Source organism: Nyctereutes procyonoides, unplaced genomic scaffold (genome assembly GCF_905146905.1).
Source record: "Nyctereutes procyonoides isolate TBG_1078 unplaced genomic scaffold, NYPRO_anot_genome, whole genome shotgun sequence".
Lineage (NCBI taxonomy): Eukaryota > Metazoa > Chordata > Mammalia > Carnivora > Canidae > Nyctereutes > Nyctereutes procyonoides.
In genome coordinates, this window is record NW_026575033.1 from 12,091,115 (window position 1) to 12,104,450 (window position 13,336).

Genomic DNA, 13,336 nt, shown 5'->3' on the forward strand with positions numbered 1-13,336 from the left:
TTCCTTTATCCATTTGTCTGCAGATGGCTAGCTGTTAATTATTGTTTGAATTGTGCAAGTCTTGAATTAGTGATGTTTTATGAATTTTCAGTGGATATTTTTATATAGTCCTAGAAAACTGGTGCAGAAAGGACAAGCTGACCTGGCCTCTTTAAGAATAACAGATAAGGAAACTGAAGCCCAGTTGGTCATATGGAGCCATACTTGGACCTTTGATTCCCCTTTCATTGTTCTTCCTATGTTTTGCCTGCAGACTATTAACTTAGTTAAAGTTAATGAAGCCTATCTATAGGCAAATGGAATTAAAAGCAAGGTTATTAACTGGATTAATTAGTCCTCTTTGTTTTCCCGTTTATTTATATCAGGGGCATCAGACTATAGTCCTGGGACAGCAGCTTTGGCATAACCTGGGCTGGTTAAAAATGCAGTTTATTGAGCCCCAATTCTGATCACCACTGATTCACATTGTAAGAGTATCTTTTTCAAAGTTAACATAAGAACAAATGCAAAGCCTTGTCCAGTTGATCATCAAGTTTGACTTAATGGGTTGCAAATTAATGGGACTTTGCTACACAAAATCAGCTAAAAGAGGAAGAAATGGAAAGGAAAAGAAAATGAAAAAAGGTAAGCTGGCCAGTGAAGGACATACAAATGAGAGTTGTTCATTGGTTCCGTTGAGAAGAAGGAAAGTTGAAATTCAGGATTATCCTGTCTCTAGCAGGCTATTCGATCTCCTTTCTGTGAGAAAGGACCTTGAAAGGTCAATGTACCCTCATCTTCCTTTGCTTACTGATCTTGGCAGACATTCTTGCAGGCTCTGATGACAGTACCTACATTGAAAATTGGGAAAGATCCATGTAATTGCATCTTAGCAGATGACAGACATTTATAAAGGAAATCACTGAAGTGTTACTATCATTTCTCTAAGATAAAATACCGGAAGGCACAGGGAGAGAGGGAAAAACAAAACAAAACAAAACAGAACAGAACAGAGCAGCGACATGATGCTTCTGTTCTCTTTATTGAACTCCTTCCCTCTCTCCCGGGTATCCAGTCCTGAGAGACCAAAGACAGAAACAGAAATAGTTTGGAGAGGTCACAGACTGAACAGAAGTTCACTTGTTCCTTGTTCGAATAACAATCAATTAAGTTCATATCATCAGTATATCTAGGAAGGGGAGGTCTCTAGACCTTTCTAAGGTGTGTCAATAATCAGATTTCATGTATTTTATACGTTTTCCATTCTTAACTCTTTTTGTACTCCTTGCCCTTCCCAAAGCCCTTCTACTGGCCAAAAGATGTATTCAGGTTTGTGACAACTTGACAGGAGGGATCTCCATGGCTGGCAGTTATGTTAGCCTTTCTAGAAAATCACCAACTATATTAATTAATCTATAGGAAGTTTCATTCTCCAAGTCACAACATTTGTGTTTTATTTTTTCATTCCCTAAAGTCCAAAACCTAGGTTGCTTATCCCAGGGTCAAAGTTAGGGAACTAATTTCATTCCATCTTCATCATAAACAACTGGCTTGTTTTTAATTGGGAATCTTGCAGGAAACTCAGAATATATGTTGTCAGAGAAACATGGGATCAGATCCTGGGTCAGCCACTCTGTGACCTTAGGCAAGATACTTAATCTCTCTCAAACTGCATGGTTTTATCTATAAAAGTGAGATTGGCCTTCTAGGAGTATTTTTGAGGATTAAACACATGAATTATCCTAGAGATATCTTGTGACCCTGAAACTTGAAGGAACATAATTTAAGAACTGTAGGATTGAGAGAACAAAGTAGTGGAAGAGAAAAGAAGAATATTTTGTTAACAAAAGTGGGAGGAACTTTATACATTACCAGGATTATATAGAAATTCATTAAGAAGAACTTAACATGTCATTGATTATATTTCTCTTCCAAGGCAAAAGAAATTTCTGAATATTTTTACCTTGTATTGTCTCCTTGACTGATTTTGAAATATATAAAATAGGAATCATCCATCTCTTTCTTATGAAATATTTTTTTCTGTTGCTCAAACTAATTATTTCTTCTTATCCCAACATTTTCCATTTCTTAATAATACTCTTCAGAGGAAAATAATTCTTCCTATCACATTTGGAGGATTTTTTTCTTTTTATCCCAATTTATTTTGCATGACATTTAAAGTTTCTGGTCACTTTGAGTATTTGCAGGACCTTTTAAAATGACATTTCTTAAGCACCCTCATAAATGCATTAGTGGACAATTTATTATAGTTCTATACACAGTGTGACATGTTCTCACAGTAGCTGCGTCATTCTTGGTTTGTTATGTTTTATGAAATGTGCCTGTAATACCAGTAAACAAAATAAGTCTTACGGGAAAAGATTTGGGATTTGGGGGGAACATCAGGTCCTAAAGAGGGATCCCAGCACTTGGGTACTAACAAGGTTTGCCCTCAGAACCTATAAAAAGTATGAATCACTGAGAACTGGCAGAAAGAGTAATATATATGCAGCTATGAACAAAGAAACTAATCAATTTACTCCTGTGTTGAAAGATAGGTTACATTGATCTCTAGGAAATAAAGTTGTTTAAATGAATCTCCATTTCTAAGAGGAGTCATTACTTTGAACAGGTTAGAACCATGTAATCTCAGGGACACTTCAAAAGAAAAGGAAATCTTTTTTTTTTTTTTTTAATTTCAAATGCTCAGAGTCTGACTCTAGTTATGGAAACATCAGAAAAAGCATTGAGTGTTTTGAACAACTGGCTCTGTGCTTGTCCATCTTTATAAGGTGGAGAAAAACAGACAAAAGGTGGCCTTCTTTCCTGAGTCACATACTTTGTGAAGGAAGGCAGAGGAGCTGTTTGTCCGGGGGGCATTTGGTTTGTGCCCTTTGCTGCCTGGTTAAAGTTCTCATTCCCAACCAGAACTGACACAGAAATGGGCAGGACAAAGGGATGGGTTGGAAAAGTAGATTCTGCCCAAGCCAAATGCTTTTTGGATTTTCTTAGGTACCAGTAAGACACACAGCTTTCTTTCTTCTCCACGGTAGTTCCAAACTATATATTTGAACATTCCTCTATCCCCTCACTCTGTTTAATTATTGCTTTTTTTTTTAATATATTGCAATTTGACTACACAAATTCTAACACACAAATTGTGTGGCCCTGCCTTAGCAAACCGTAAACTCCGTGAGGTCAGGAACCATCTATTCTCTTCCCTGCTACCTTCTAGTGCCTAGAACCATGCATGAAACCTAAATACTCATTAAGTAAATATTGGTTGAAATGAAGGAGTACATGAGTAAATGAATGAATGAATGAATGAATGAATGAATGAATAAACAAGAGCCTGTAATGAGTGATGGTACTAACTTCTCTGAAAATCTGAGAAAATCAATTGTTTTCCTCACAAATAGTGCCATTTTCGCCTCTATGAAACATTCATATGAAACATTCATATGAAAAAACTCATTATGACATTAACTTTCCTCTCAGTGACATAGTAAAAATGGAGCTGAGCTTTGAGTTGTGGACATTCATATGAAAAAACTCATTATGACATTAACTTTCCTTTCAGTGACATAGTAAAAATGGAGCTGAGCTTTGAGTTGTGGGGTGTTTGTATTACTCTTGCAGTTAGGAAGTTAGTAATTCCTGGAAATGTTGGTAATTCAGGGAAAGTGTACTGAAGACTTCAGCCAGCTAAAAGTGGCCAGCCTAAAAGGCAAGTTATTAGGCAATAACACTGGGAAAAAAATAGTCATATTCGATATGGCCATTGGTTGCAGTCAGAAATATATCTAATAAAGAGGTAATGAATGGGTCATAAAAGCCAAAAAGAGACTTCGACAGATTAACAAATGGAGCCCGTTCACTATAAGAAATAGAGACTCAGGGAAAGCAGATCCTGAAGCCATCCAGCTAAACCAAAGAGAATTTGGGATAAAATAATAACATCAACAAAACCCTTTTAAGGTACAAGAATGCAATGGAGAAAAAAAAATGTAAATGAGAAAATCTAAAAAGCAAGCAAATTTCTGAAAGATTCAATAAGTAGGGCCCTGGTTAATACCTGAACATGATGCTCTTCTTCTTCAGGCCCTCCTCTCCACTCCCCACCCACAGGAACTCCAGTTTGGGTGCCTCCCTGTCATCTCTGAGCTGATGTGTGCACATGGGAAGGTGAGCTGAAGAAGAAAAGGATAGCAGATAAAAGCAGATGGAGGTGAAGCTTAAAAATGTATCCCATGCAGTAAATATAACTGAGAGAAGTTTTTAATCCAGCAAAATTAAATTGTTCCTTCAACATATATTTTTAGGTGGGGAAGGTACCAGTGACCTGTCAGGACCCTTTCATGAGCAGGGATCCCTATTTCCAGAGGCAGCCCTGCCAGGAGTGGCTGCATAGCCCAGACCCCTCCAGGTCAGGGAGGGAATCCTGTCCTGGATCCTGAAGCTTGTCCCGCTGGATGGAAAGCAGTGGAAACACTGTGATGGGGAAGAATCGATTCAAACATTAAGCCTGCATTGGCAGAGCTAGAAAGGGGCTGGATGTGTGGCTGTTCCTGAATTGGTGGTTTGTCTGTTTCCATCAAAAATAAGTTCTGTTAAAAATCAGACCTATGACCAGGGATGCCTTGGTGGCTCAATCGATTGTCTGCCTTCGGCTAGTCATATTCGTAGGGTCCTGGGATGGAGAGTCTGCTTCTCCCTCTCCCTCTGCTGCTCCCCCTGCTTGTGCTCTCTCTCTCTCTCCCATAAATAAAATACAAAAAATCTTTTTAAAAAAAGATCAGACCTATGATGAAAGAGATTTAACTCTTCAGAGCTAAATTCTTAAGCTTAGTTATAAATTCTTTATACACCAAAACCTTTTTGGTAGGCTTAGCTTTTGGAAATTTACATCACTCTTTTCCCCACCTTCTCAAATACAGAACTAGATCTCAAACTTACTGTAGCCTTTCCATGGGACTGAAGGTCTTCATCATGAATCTCAGTTGTGACAACATGCTGGATGGACATGTCACTTGCCCCCACACCTGTCAGAGTGTCTGATTCTGTGGCCCCGTGCCAATGGCTTTGTGCAACTGCATTTTTAGGTCCAGGAGACTTTATGTAGGCCATTTTTCTCCTTCTTTTGCTCTTAGAGTTTGTACCTATAGGTGTTGCATCTTTCTCTGGTAATTTTCTGTTCCCAGACTCTTGTGAACTTAAAAACTAGATAACTGACATTAATCGCATGTAGATTAAAAGCAAGCAATTGCAGCAGGAAAGTCTAACGATGTTTTTCTCATTGTCATATTCTAATGTTTGGACTAGTATGGATTTTGCGACTCAATTTTGACACCAGGGAACATGTGTTTCCTGGTTCTCAACTATACTGTCACCAAATAACTGAGTTACTGAAAGGTACTATGTCATATGTTTACTTTTGAAAGTCGTTCTGACAAAAGGCTAGAGTTTATTATGAATTAATTATGGTAGGATGAAGAGGAGCTAGTAAAACAGAGTGGATCTTGTTCAAGGACACTTATCCCATTAAATGTTACTGCATCTCCATCTGCCCAGCTGTTATGTTCGAAACAGGAATGATGGGCCCCCTCCCCTTGAATCTCCTTCATCTCTGGCAAGGGGCTCTGCTGGGCTAGAGTAGTTCCAGCTTACTAACGTTATGCAGACTTTTGCACTCACAAAGATGTCTGGCTTTGAAGTACAGGAGACTAAGGGTTTTTTTTCTGACAGCAGTGACTTGGTACTTTGGCCATTTAAATGGAATATTTGTCTGAGAGACATTCTGGTATCTGGATTTCAGCTCTCTGGTTTCAAAATGCAGTGTTGCAGGAGGACTGCCAGAGGTCACTCTTCTGAAAATCCTCTCACTGGTTATGACTTTTAGGTCCCAGAGTCTTATAATTATGGATATGATCTTGCAATTACATATTACATCAACCTGATTCATTCTGTCTTCTAGAAATGGATTAAATCCTGCGGAAAACTAAAGACAATGAAAGATTGCCCTTCACTTAGGCTTTCTCGGTTTATATTCTAATCTCCAGTCCTATGGCACAATACCCTTGATAACGTTAGGAAGATAGCTTGTGGAAACCTAATGTCCTTCTGTAAGTTGGCCTTGGGATGATTCCCACTTCCAAAAGACACCTGCCCTGGGAGACAAGCAGGTAAAGCAGAGGAGTGACCAGCACTTTGTTTTCATCAGCTGATTTTTAATATGTCTGATTGGAGTAAGTCGTGCCTTTTAGTGAACTACTTGTAGAGCCATTTAACTAATGGCTCTTGGTTGCAAATACTGCACCCTCTTCCTTTAAAGACTCTAACTACAGATTACTCTCAGAGAGCTCCCTCTCTATGAATCACTTTAAGATGTACAGAAATAAAGTAACTGTCATGTAGGTAGTTATTTAAAGAGACCTACTGAGTATTATCTGTATGATGAACTCTGTTAGACCAGGAGGTTACAGTCTTGTTGGGGAACTTTCAGGAGATACATTTAGCAGAATAGATGGTTTAGTTACAGGGCCACATCTGGGAAAAACTATGGGATAATTACTTCACTTGTCAGCTATCATCAGTGTCCATCTAAGGTAATGTCAGATGTACAACACCAAAAAGCATGAGCTAAATGTTTAAATTTTGGAATACAAACTGATTGGTGAAGAGTGGCCTGGTATGTCCGTTTTGTGGAGATGAATCTAGACATGGTTCTGAAAGGACAAGAGAATTAGATGAGCAGATAAGAGTGGTAAGGAGCAGCAGGAGAGAAAGGAGGGAGACCCAAGGGAGAACAGTGTGCTCATGGGCCAGCCAGGGAATCAGCATGACGCAGGTGCCAGGTGGAGGCTATCTATGGAAGGTTGTCAAAACCAGGTCATGTTTTTGAGGCTGGATGGTAATTAAGAGCCATTGAAAATCTTGAGCAAAAAATAAATAAATAAATAAATAAATAAATAAATAAATAAATAAATAAATAAATAAATAAAAGTGTTATAATGGAAGCAATGGGCAAGAAAGAATAGTTTGGAATGGAAAATAAATGAAATAAAGTTGGCAGAGGGGCTGCAATAATAATCAAGCCATAAGTTTCCAAGGGTCTGGACTGGGACAGAGCCCATAAGAATGGAGAAGGAATGGAATACTATACATAAGGTATACTTTATATTTATAACTTGAGAGGCCATAAAGTTTAGTGGTACCTGAGATATGGGAAGACCCTTCAGATATAAGAGACGTGCTCAACTGTATGGTAGGTTCGATGCAATAGAGAGGAAGGGGCATAGGGAAAGAGAAGGAAACAGGAGGTAGAGCCTACAACCTAACACAAGGACAGGTTTGTCATTCAATAAAATAAATATAATTTTTGCTTGGCTCCCTCAGAATTTCGCTTAGGATAGAAACAAGGAAAGAGAAGCCTTGAATTTATTTGTCATTTTTGAGAAAAGTGTTCACCTTTCCTGGATCCAGGACTGTTTTCTATTATTAATGACACACCACCATCCTGTTGATATCCAAACCAGTGTCCAAACTGGAAATTCACTTTTTTCTTCACTCTTTTCCTTAATCGCTGTATCTAGTCATCTAGAACTAGATCATCTTCCTTTAAAAAAGTCTACCTTATCATTATCCCATCCTCAGTACTTCTGATGACTCTGTCCTAAGCCGCATTTAACTCTTAATGTTTCTTTCATTGACTGTCATACCTGACCATCTCATAAGTTCTTAGGTGGAAGTAGGTGGTGGTACATGTTAGAGTTTGATATGCTGAAGTGTAGTGTAAACTGGAGATATGGGAAATTTTCATTTATGAATAAAATTCTTTTTCTCTCTCAAATTAAAATAATTGTCTGACTCTATTGCACTCTGAAAGGAGCCACTTACTGGGGACTGTGACAACTGCCTCTATTCAAGATCTAATCCAAATAGGGAATCTGCACATTTCATGAGGGATGAGAAGAGGCATCCCATCTTGAACCAAAGAGTGGCACGAGTGGAGACTTAAACCTATCTTGAATGCCATAGATGGGCCATTGCTCACTGCTTGAGCCTTTATCTTTCAGCAACAAGAGCCAGCTGGGTTTCTGAAACTTCTGGGTTCATGGAAACTTCTGGAAGCCACCACTCCCAGAGTCTTTTCCCTTGTTAGAATAAAGCACAGATAGCTGCCGGCCATTTCTGGAGAACCAGAAAAAGAAATCATTTATTTTCCATATACATTTTCTTAGTTCATTTCTCTGTGACATAAAAAAAAGAAGCAAAAACATCGTAAATGGTGTAGGATTTCTCAGTTATACTGCATGCTTACAAGGAAACTTACCTAAAGCAATGTGGTAACCAGAAGTACTTTGAGATTATCAAATGTGACATAATGCAACTTAATGTGATCAAAATAATTAAATTCTGACACCATTCCTAAGGAATAAGGCCAATTTATAACATTAAGTGCAGCATTCTTGATATAATTCATACCCTTATGTTTATGTTTTAATACGACCGATCTGGATATTTATGATGTTATTTTCAGGCAGTTAAGAACATATGTTATATTTTTCAGCTTCTCCAGTTGGCAACGGTTATATCAAGCCTCCAGTTCCACCTGTTTCTGGCACACAAAGAGAGAAAGGACCGCCAACCATGTTACCCATCAGTGTGGATCCAGACAGCAAACCAGGAGAATATGTCCTCAAGAGTTTATTTGTCAACTTTACCACTCAGGCTGAGCGCAAGATTCGCATCATTATGGCAGAACCTCTGGTGTGTATGCCACAACACCCTTTTAAATTCATCTTTACATTAAATATAGTAGATTTTACAGCTCTAAGAAAAGATGGATTGCTTTTCCCCTGATTTCCAAAGGTGTTTCTGATACTATCGGTAATTTTTTAAAAGATTATAATTAAGTTTACTGATTTAAAAAAAAAGAAATGAGTCAAAGACTTTAGAACAATCCTTGGCAAATACATTTAAGTAGCATGCTTCATTACTACATTTAAGACTAATAAGCATAATTTAACAAGAAGAAGTTTGAATCCTAGAAAAATTGTGTTCAGAGTCTCTGCTATGTATATATACTTTAGGCAAAATCTTTTGTCTGTTTTCCAAGTAAATGAGAAAAAAAATCATTCTTCAAGTGGCTGCCTGGACTTTGAGAACATATGGTCTCAGTGATCTATTGTCTGAGGAAGTTATTTGGTGAGTCATTCAGAAACACCTCTTTGTTTTCTGAAAATTGGAGGACAGGAAATTCTCGGCTCACTTACCTTTAGGTCCCTTATTAGACAGATAATGTCCTTGGACGTCAGTATCTTTCTTTGCAGATGATTCTGCTACAAAATAAGGCATGTGTTTCAACCTTATGTTAATTGCTGTAACAAGGGCTCTACAGAGTCCTGAATCTCAAAAGGACAGGCAGGAAGGAACAAAGTCCAATTGGTAGATTCAGATTACTTGTTTTCTGACCTTTGTGGGACACACACAATAAGAGAAAAGGAAAGAAATTCAGAGTGACACAGCTTTTTTCTATGAAGCTCAGCTTTGTACCTCCTGAGAGGATACTAGAGCATAAGAAGACTATGTGAGGTTGGCTTTATAGCATCAGGGCTTAAAATTATTAAATACAAAATTATTGAACCCACAACATAAGTCTTTAAAAAACACTTAATGTATGATGCTCAACATTAACTGTTAAAAATAACCTTTGTGGGGTGCCTAGGCGGCTCTTGGTTTTGGCTCAGGTCATGATCTCAGGGTTGTGAGACAGAGCCCTGTGTTGGGTTCTGTGCTCAGCATGAAGTCAGCTTGAGATTCTCTCTCTCCTTTTCCCTCCTTTAGCCCCCCTACTCTCCCTCTCTGGAAGAAAAAAAAGAAAGAAAAAGGAAAAATGACCTTTGTAAGAATCACAACTTACAATTTGGGAATCAAAATTCAAGAATATTTATTAAACATGTGGTTGCCTGAAAGTTACAAATTTTACATTTTAAAGTTTTTTAGATCAATGGAGGTCATCATCTTCATAAATTCTAGCTTCCTATTATGGAATGTTTCTTGGTTTTGTAGTTTTAATCCTTTAAATTAAACTTTAGTACAGTACCTTTTCCCCCATTTGCTCTTTTTTTTTTTTTAATTTTTTCTGCTACTCTTACTGCTCATAATAGCTAATATTCCTCAGGTACTTACTATGTGCCAGGCATTGGGCTTAATTTATTGTCTCCTATAATCTTTACTGTGACTTTAGATAGGTAGTATTTATAGCTCCATTTACAGATGGGCAATGTTGGCACAGAGAAGGCAAAGTAATTGCCTAAAGTCACACAGTGTTGATTTGAACTCAGGCTGAATGCCTTCAGAGCTCACCGTGAACCCTTTACATTCTGTTGCTAGTCTTTATGTGGTCATCCTCATGTGGAGATACCTCCTTTAATTTCTTAAAACAAACCAACACAGGGCTCCCCTATAACTTGAATTGGTCAAAAATCAAGTACCCAGATTCTCATTGTCCAAAATTGTGCTGATCCTGGGAATGTTCCTCCAAGCACCTTGAGTGCTGTTGGAGCTGCCCAGACTGCCTCCTCCGGTGGAGGATAGGAAGCCACCTTGCTCCAGAGGTCATGGGGAAATTTAAGGAGAAGAGAGTGGTCATTTCACTTCTTAACAATGACAGATTGGGCCTCTCTGAAATTGTCTGTCATGGTGAATGCCTTAAGGGACTGAGAAGTTGTACAAAAGTTGAAAGAGATGCTAACAAGCTGAGGCCCTGAAACCTTTTGAGCCATCCATCTTACCAAAATAATAGTTTATATGCCATTATTTGAGAATTTACAAAGTAAAATGGTTTGGGTTTAACTTTTTCATCTTTACTAGCCTGGAATTTATCTGTGTGGCATTTTTTTTCTTGGAGTAAACATTATGTCTGAAGAGCTAATATGTGCCACAGCGTTCTTTAATCAGAGGTAGGCATTTTTTCCCCATTTGGTGAGACAACTTAAATGTTCCCAAACAAGAAAAATTGAAAAGAAAAAATGTTAGTCCTGTTCATCAGCAAATCTTCATGGTGCACTGAGGGTGAGAATCTACTAGATGCTAAGGGCCAAGTGTTATGTTTTTAGCTCGAGAAATATATCAGTCAATTTTTAGTATTGTTGCTTTTTATAAAAGGGGACTATTTATTCGCCTTGTATTTTTTGGCAGAGATGCGATCTTCCATGCCATATCCATTTCTGGTCTGCTGGAAAATGCTTAGTATTTTTTGTCCTTGTATTTGCTTACATATGGGACAATAAATGTGAGTAGATTCTGTGGCTTGCCACTGGCTTTCAAGTAAATGTTAATGTGCATTTGGCATTTTGTTCTGTAGCCATAGCAAGAGTGTTATTTTTGATGTATGTATATATGGTTAAAGTGAATTCCAATAAATGTCCCCTACTATTTCTCTTGCTGAGTTAGGTCTATGTGAAAGACATTGAATCCTTTTTATGTAGGTTTGTATCAAATCACAAAATTGTATTCTATTATCTTTAATTAAAACTTATATGGAAATAGAAAGGGTAATTTTCAAAAAGTTGGAAATATAGGTTTATAACTTATGGCAATACTCAGTAATCTATACTTTTCAGCTTACTTTTAAAAGACTAAATTCTTGGGCAGCCCTGGTGGCGCAGCGGTTTGACACCACCTGCGGCCTGGGGTGTGATCCTGGAGACCCGGGATGGAGTCCCACATCGGGCTTCCTGCGTGGAGCCTGCTTCTCCCTCTGTCTGTGTCTCTGCCCCTCTCTCTCTGTGCCTATGGATAAATAAATAAAATCTTAAAAGACTAAATTCTTCAAAATTCCACATCAGTTAGACTGTGTGGAATCAGTTATACACAATATTAAATTAAAGTTGTATTTATGAATTTCCAATATCCAAATAGCTAACTTTGATGAAAAAAAAAAGCGCAGCAAGAGATCCCTGGGTGGCTCAGCGGTTGAGCACCCGCCTTCAACCCAGGCTGTGATCCTGGAGTCCCAGGGTCGAGTCCCACATCGGGCTCCCTGCATGGAGCTTATTTCTCCCTCTGCCTGTGTCTTTGCCTCTCTCTCTCTCTCTCTCTCTCTCTCTCTCTATATATATATATATATATATATATATATATATATATATCTCAAAGAAATAAATAAAATTAAAAAAAAGAGAGAACAAGAATAAAGATGGTCTACCAAAATAAAATTTTAGATTTTTTTTCTTTGTAAGCATCTTTCACAGGGTCAATAGTATTGTTCTTTTTGCTGAAAAGAGGGTCAGGTCATATTTATTAATATTTATGGATTAGTCAATAATTTTATTCTACTTTTATTGTTTTGTGGGGTTAGTTAATAGCATTTGCTCTTTTCTAGTCTTATCATTATTTCACCTTTCCCAAGCAAAGTGTTTTAGACAAGATAAATTGGGTCATCTGTGGCTCTTTTTATATTTTTATTTCAAATCAGAAAAAGTACAAATAGATTTTGCCTCTTGCTCTTTCCCTCTGTTTAAATTTCCTTCTTCCTAAAGTACGTTTTTTGTAGTTCTTTAAGTAAAAGTCCATGGGTGGTAAATCATTTGTTCTTGTTTATCTAAGAGGCCTTTATTTCTCACTCAGCTATCAGTGATATTTCAGCTGGGAATAGAATTCTAGTTTGACATTTATTCTCCCTCTAGACTTTTGGTGATATATTTCACAATGTTCCCACTATCATTGCTGTGGCAGAGTTTTTGGGGATTTGTCATTTCTGGATTATTGACTTTGTTCCCTGTTTGCTTTTATGGTTTTTCTCTTTGTAGTGTTCTCAGTTTCACTACACTCTGTTTGGATGTGGAGTTATTTTTATTTTCTTGTCTGACACTCTCATGCTTCTTGAATTGAGGGTTTATATCTTTCATTAATTCTGTAAAATTAATTACTTGAATATTGCCATTCCACCACTTTCCCTCTTCTTTTTCTGGTATTCCTATTAGATGTATTTTGGACCTTTTACTATATTTCATATCGTTTTTTTTACCCTTCTTTTATTATATCTACCTCTTGTCTCTTGCTACTGTATTCTGAATAATTTTTTAAAGTCCATCTTCAATTAACACTCTTGGGCTGTATCTAATCTGTTTTTTAACTTGCCCATTAAGAATTGTAATTTTGTGGGCACCTGGGTGGCTCAGCGGTTGAGTGTCTTTTGGCTCAGGTTGTGATCCCTGGGTCTTGGGCTCGAGTCCCCTCAGAGAGCCTACCTCTCCCTCTGCCTATGTCTCTGTCTCTGTCTCTCTCTCTCTCTCTCTGTGTCTCCCATGAATAACAACAACAACAAAAAAAAGGATAGATAATAAATCAT

At 37.7% G+C, this 13,336-nt stretch overlaps 1 protein-coding gene across 8 annotated transcripts in view; it reads left to right on the forward strand.

Annotated features, from left to right (window-relative positions):
- FRY (FRY microtubule binding protein) overlaps nt 1-13,336 on the forward strand; it is a 428,026-nt gene that overhangs the window by 203,241 nt on the left and 211,449 nt on the right. For 7 of the 8 annotated variants that reach the window (XM_055317436.1, XM_055317438.1, XM_055317431.1 and 4 more), the window contains one exon: nt 8,549-8,748. In XM_055317436.1, coding sequence (XP_055173411.1) covers nt 8,629-8,748 — 120 coding nt within the window. In that variant the 5' untranslated portion in view covers nt 8,549-8,628. Of the gene's footprint in view, nt 1-4,080; nt 4,165-8,548; nt 8,749-13,336 lie in introns of those variants that run through there. The other variant, XM_055317437.1, reaches the window with a different exon arrangement.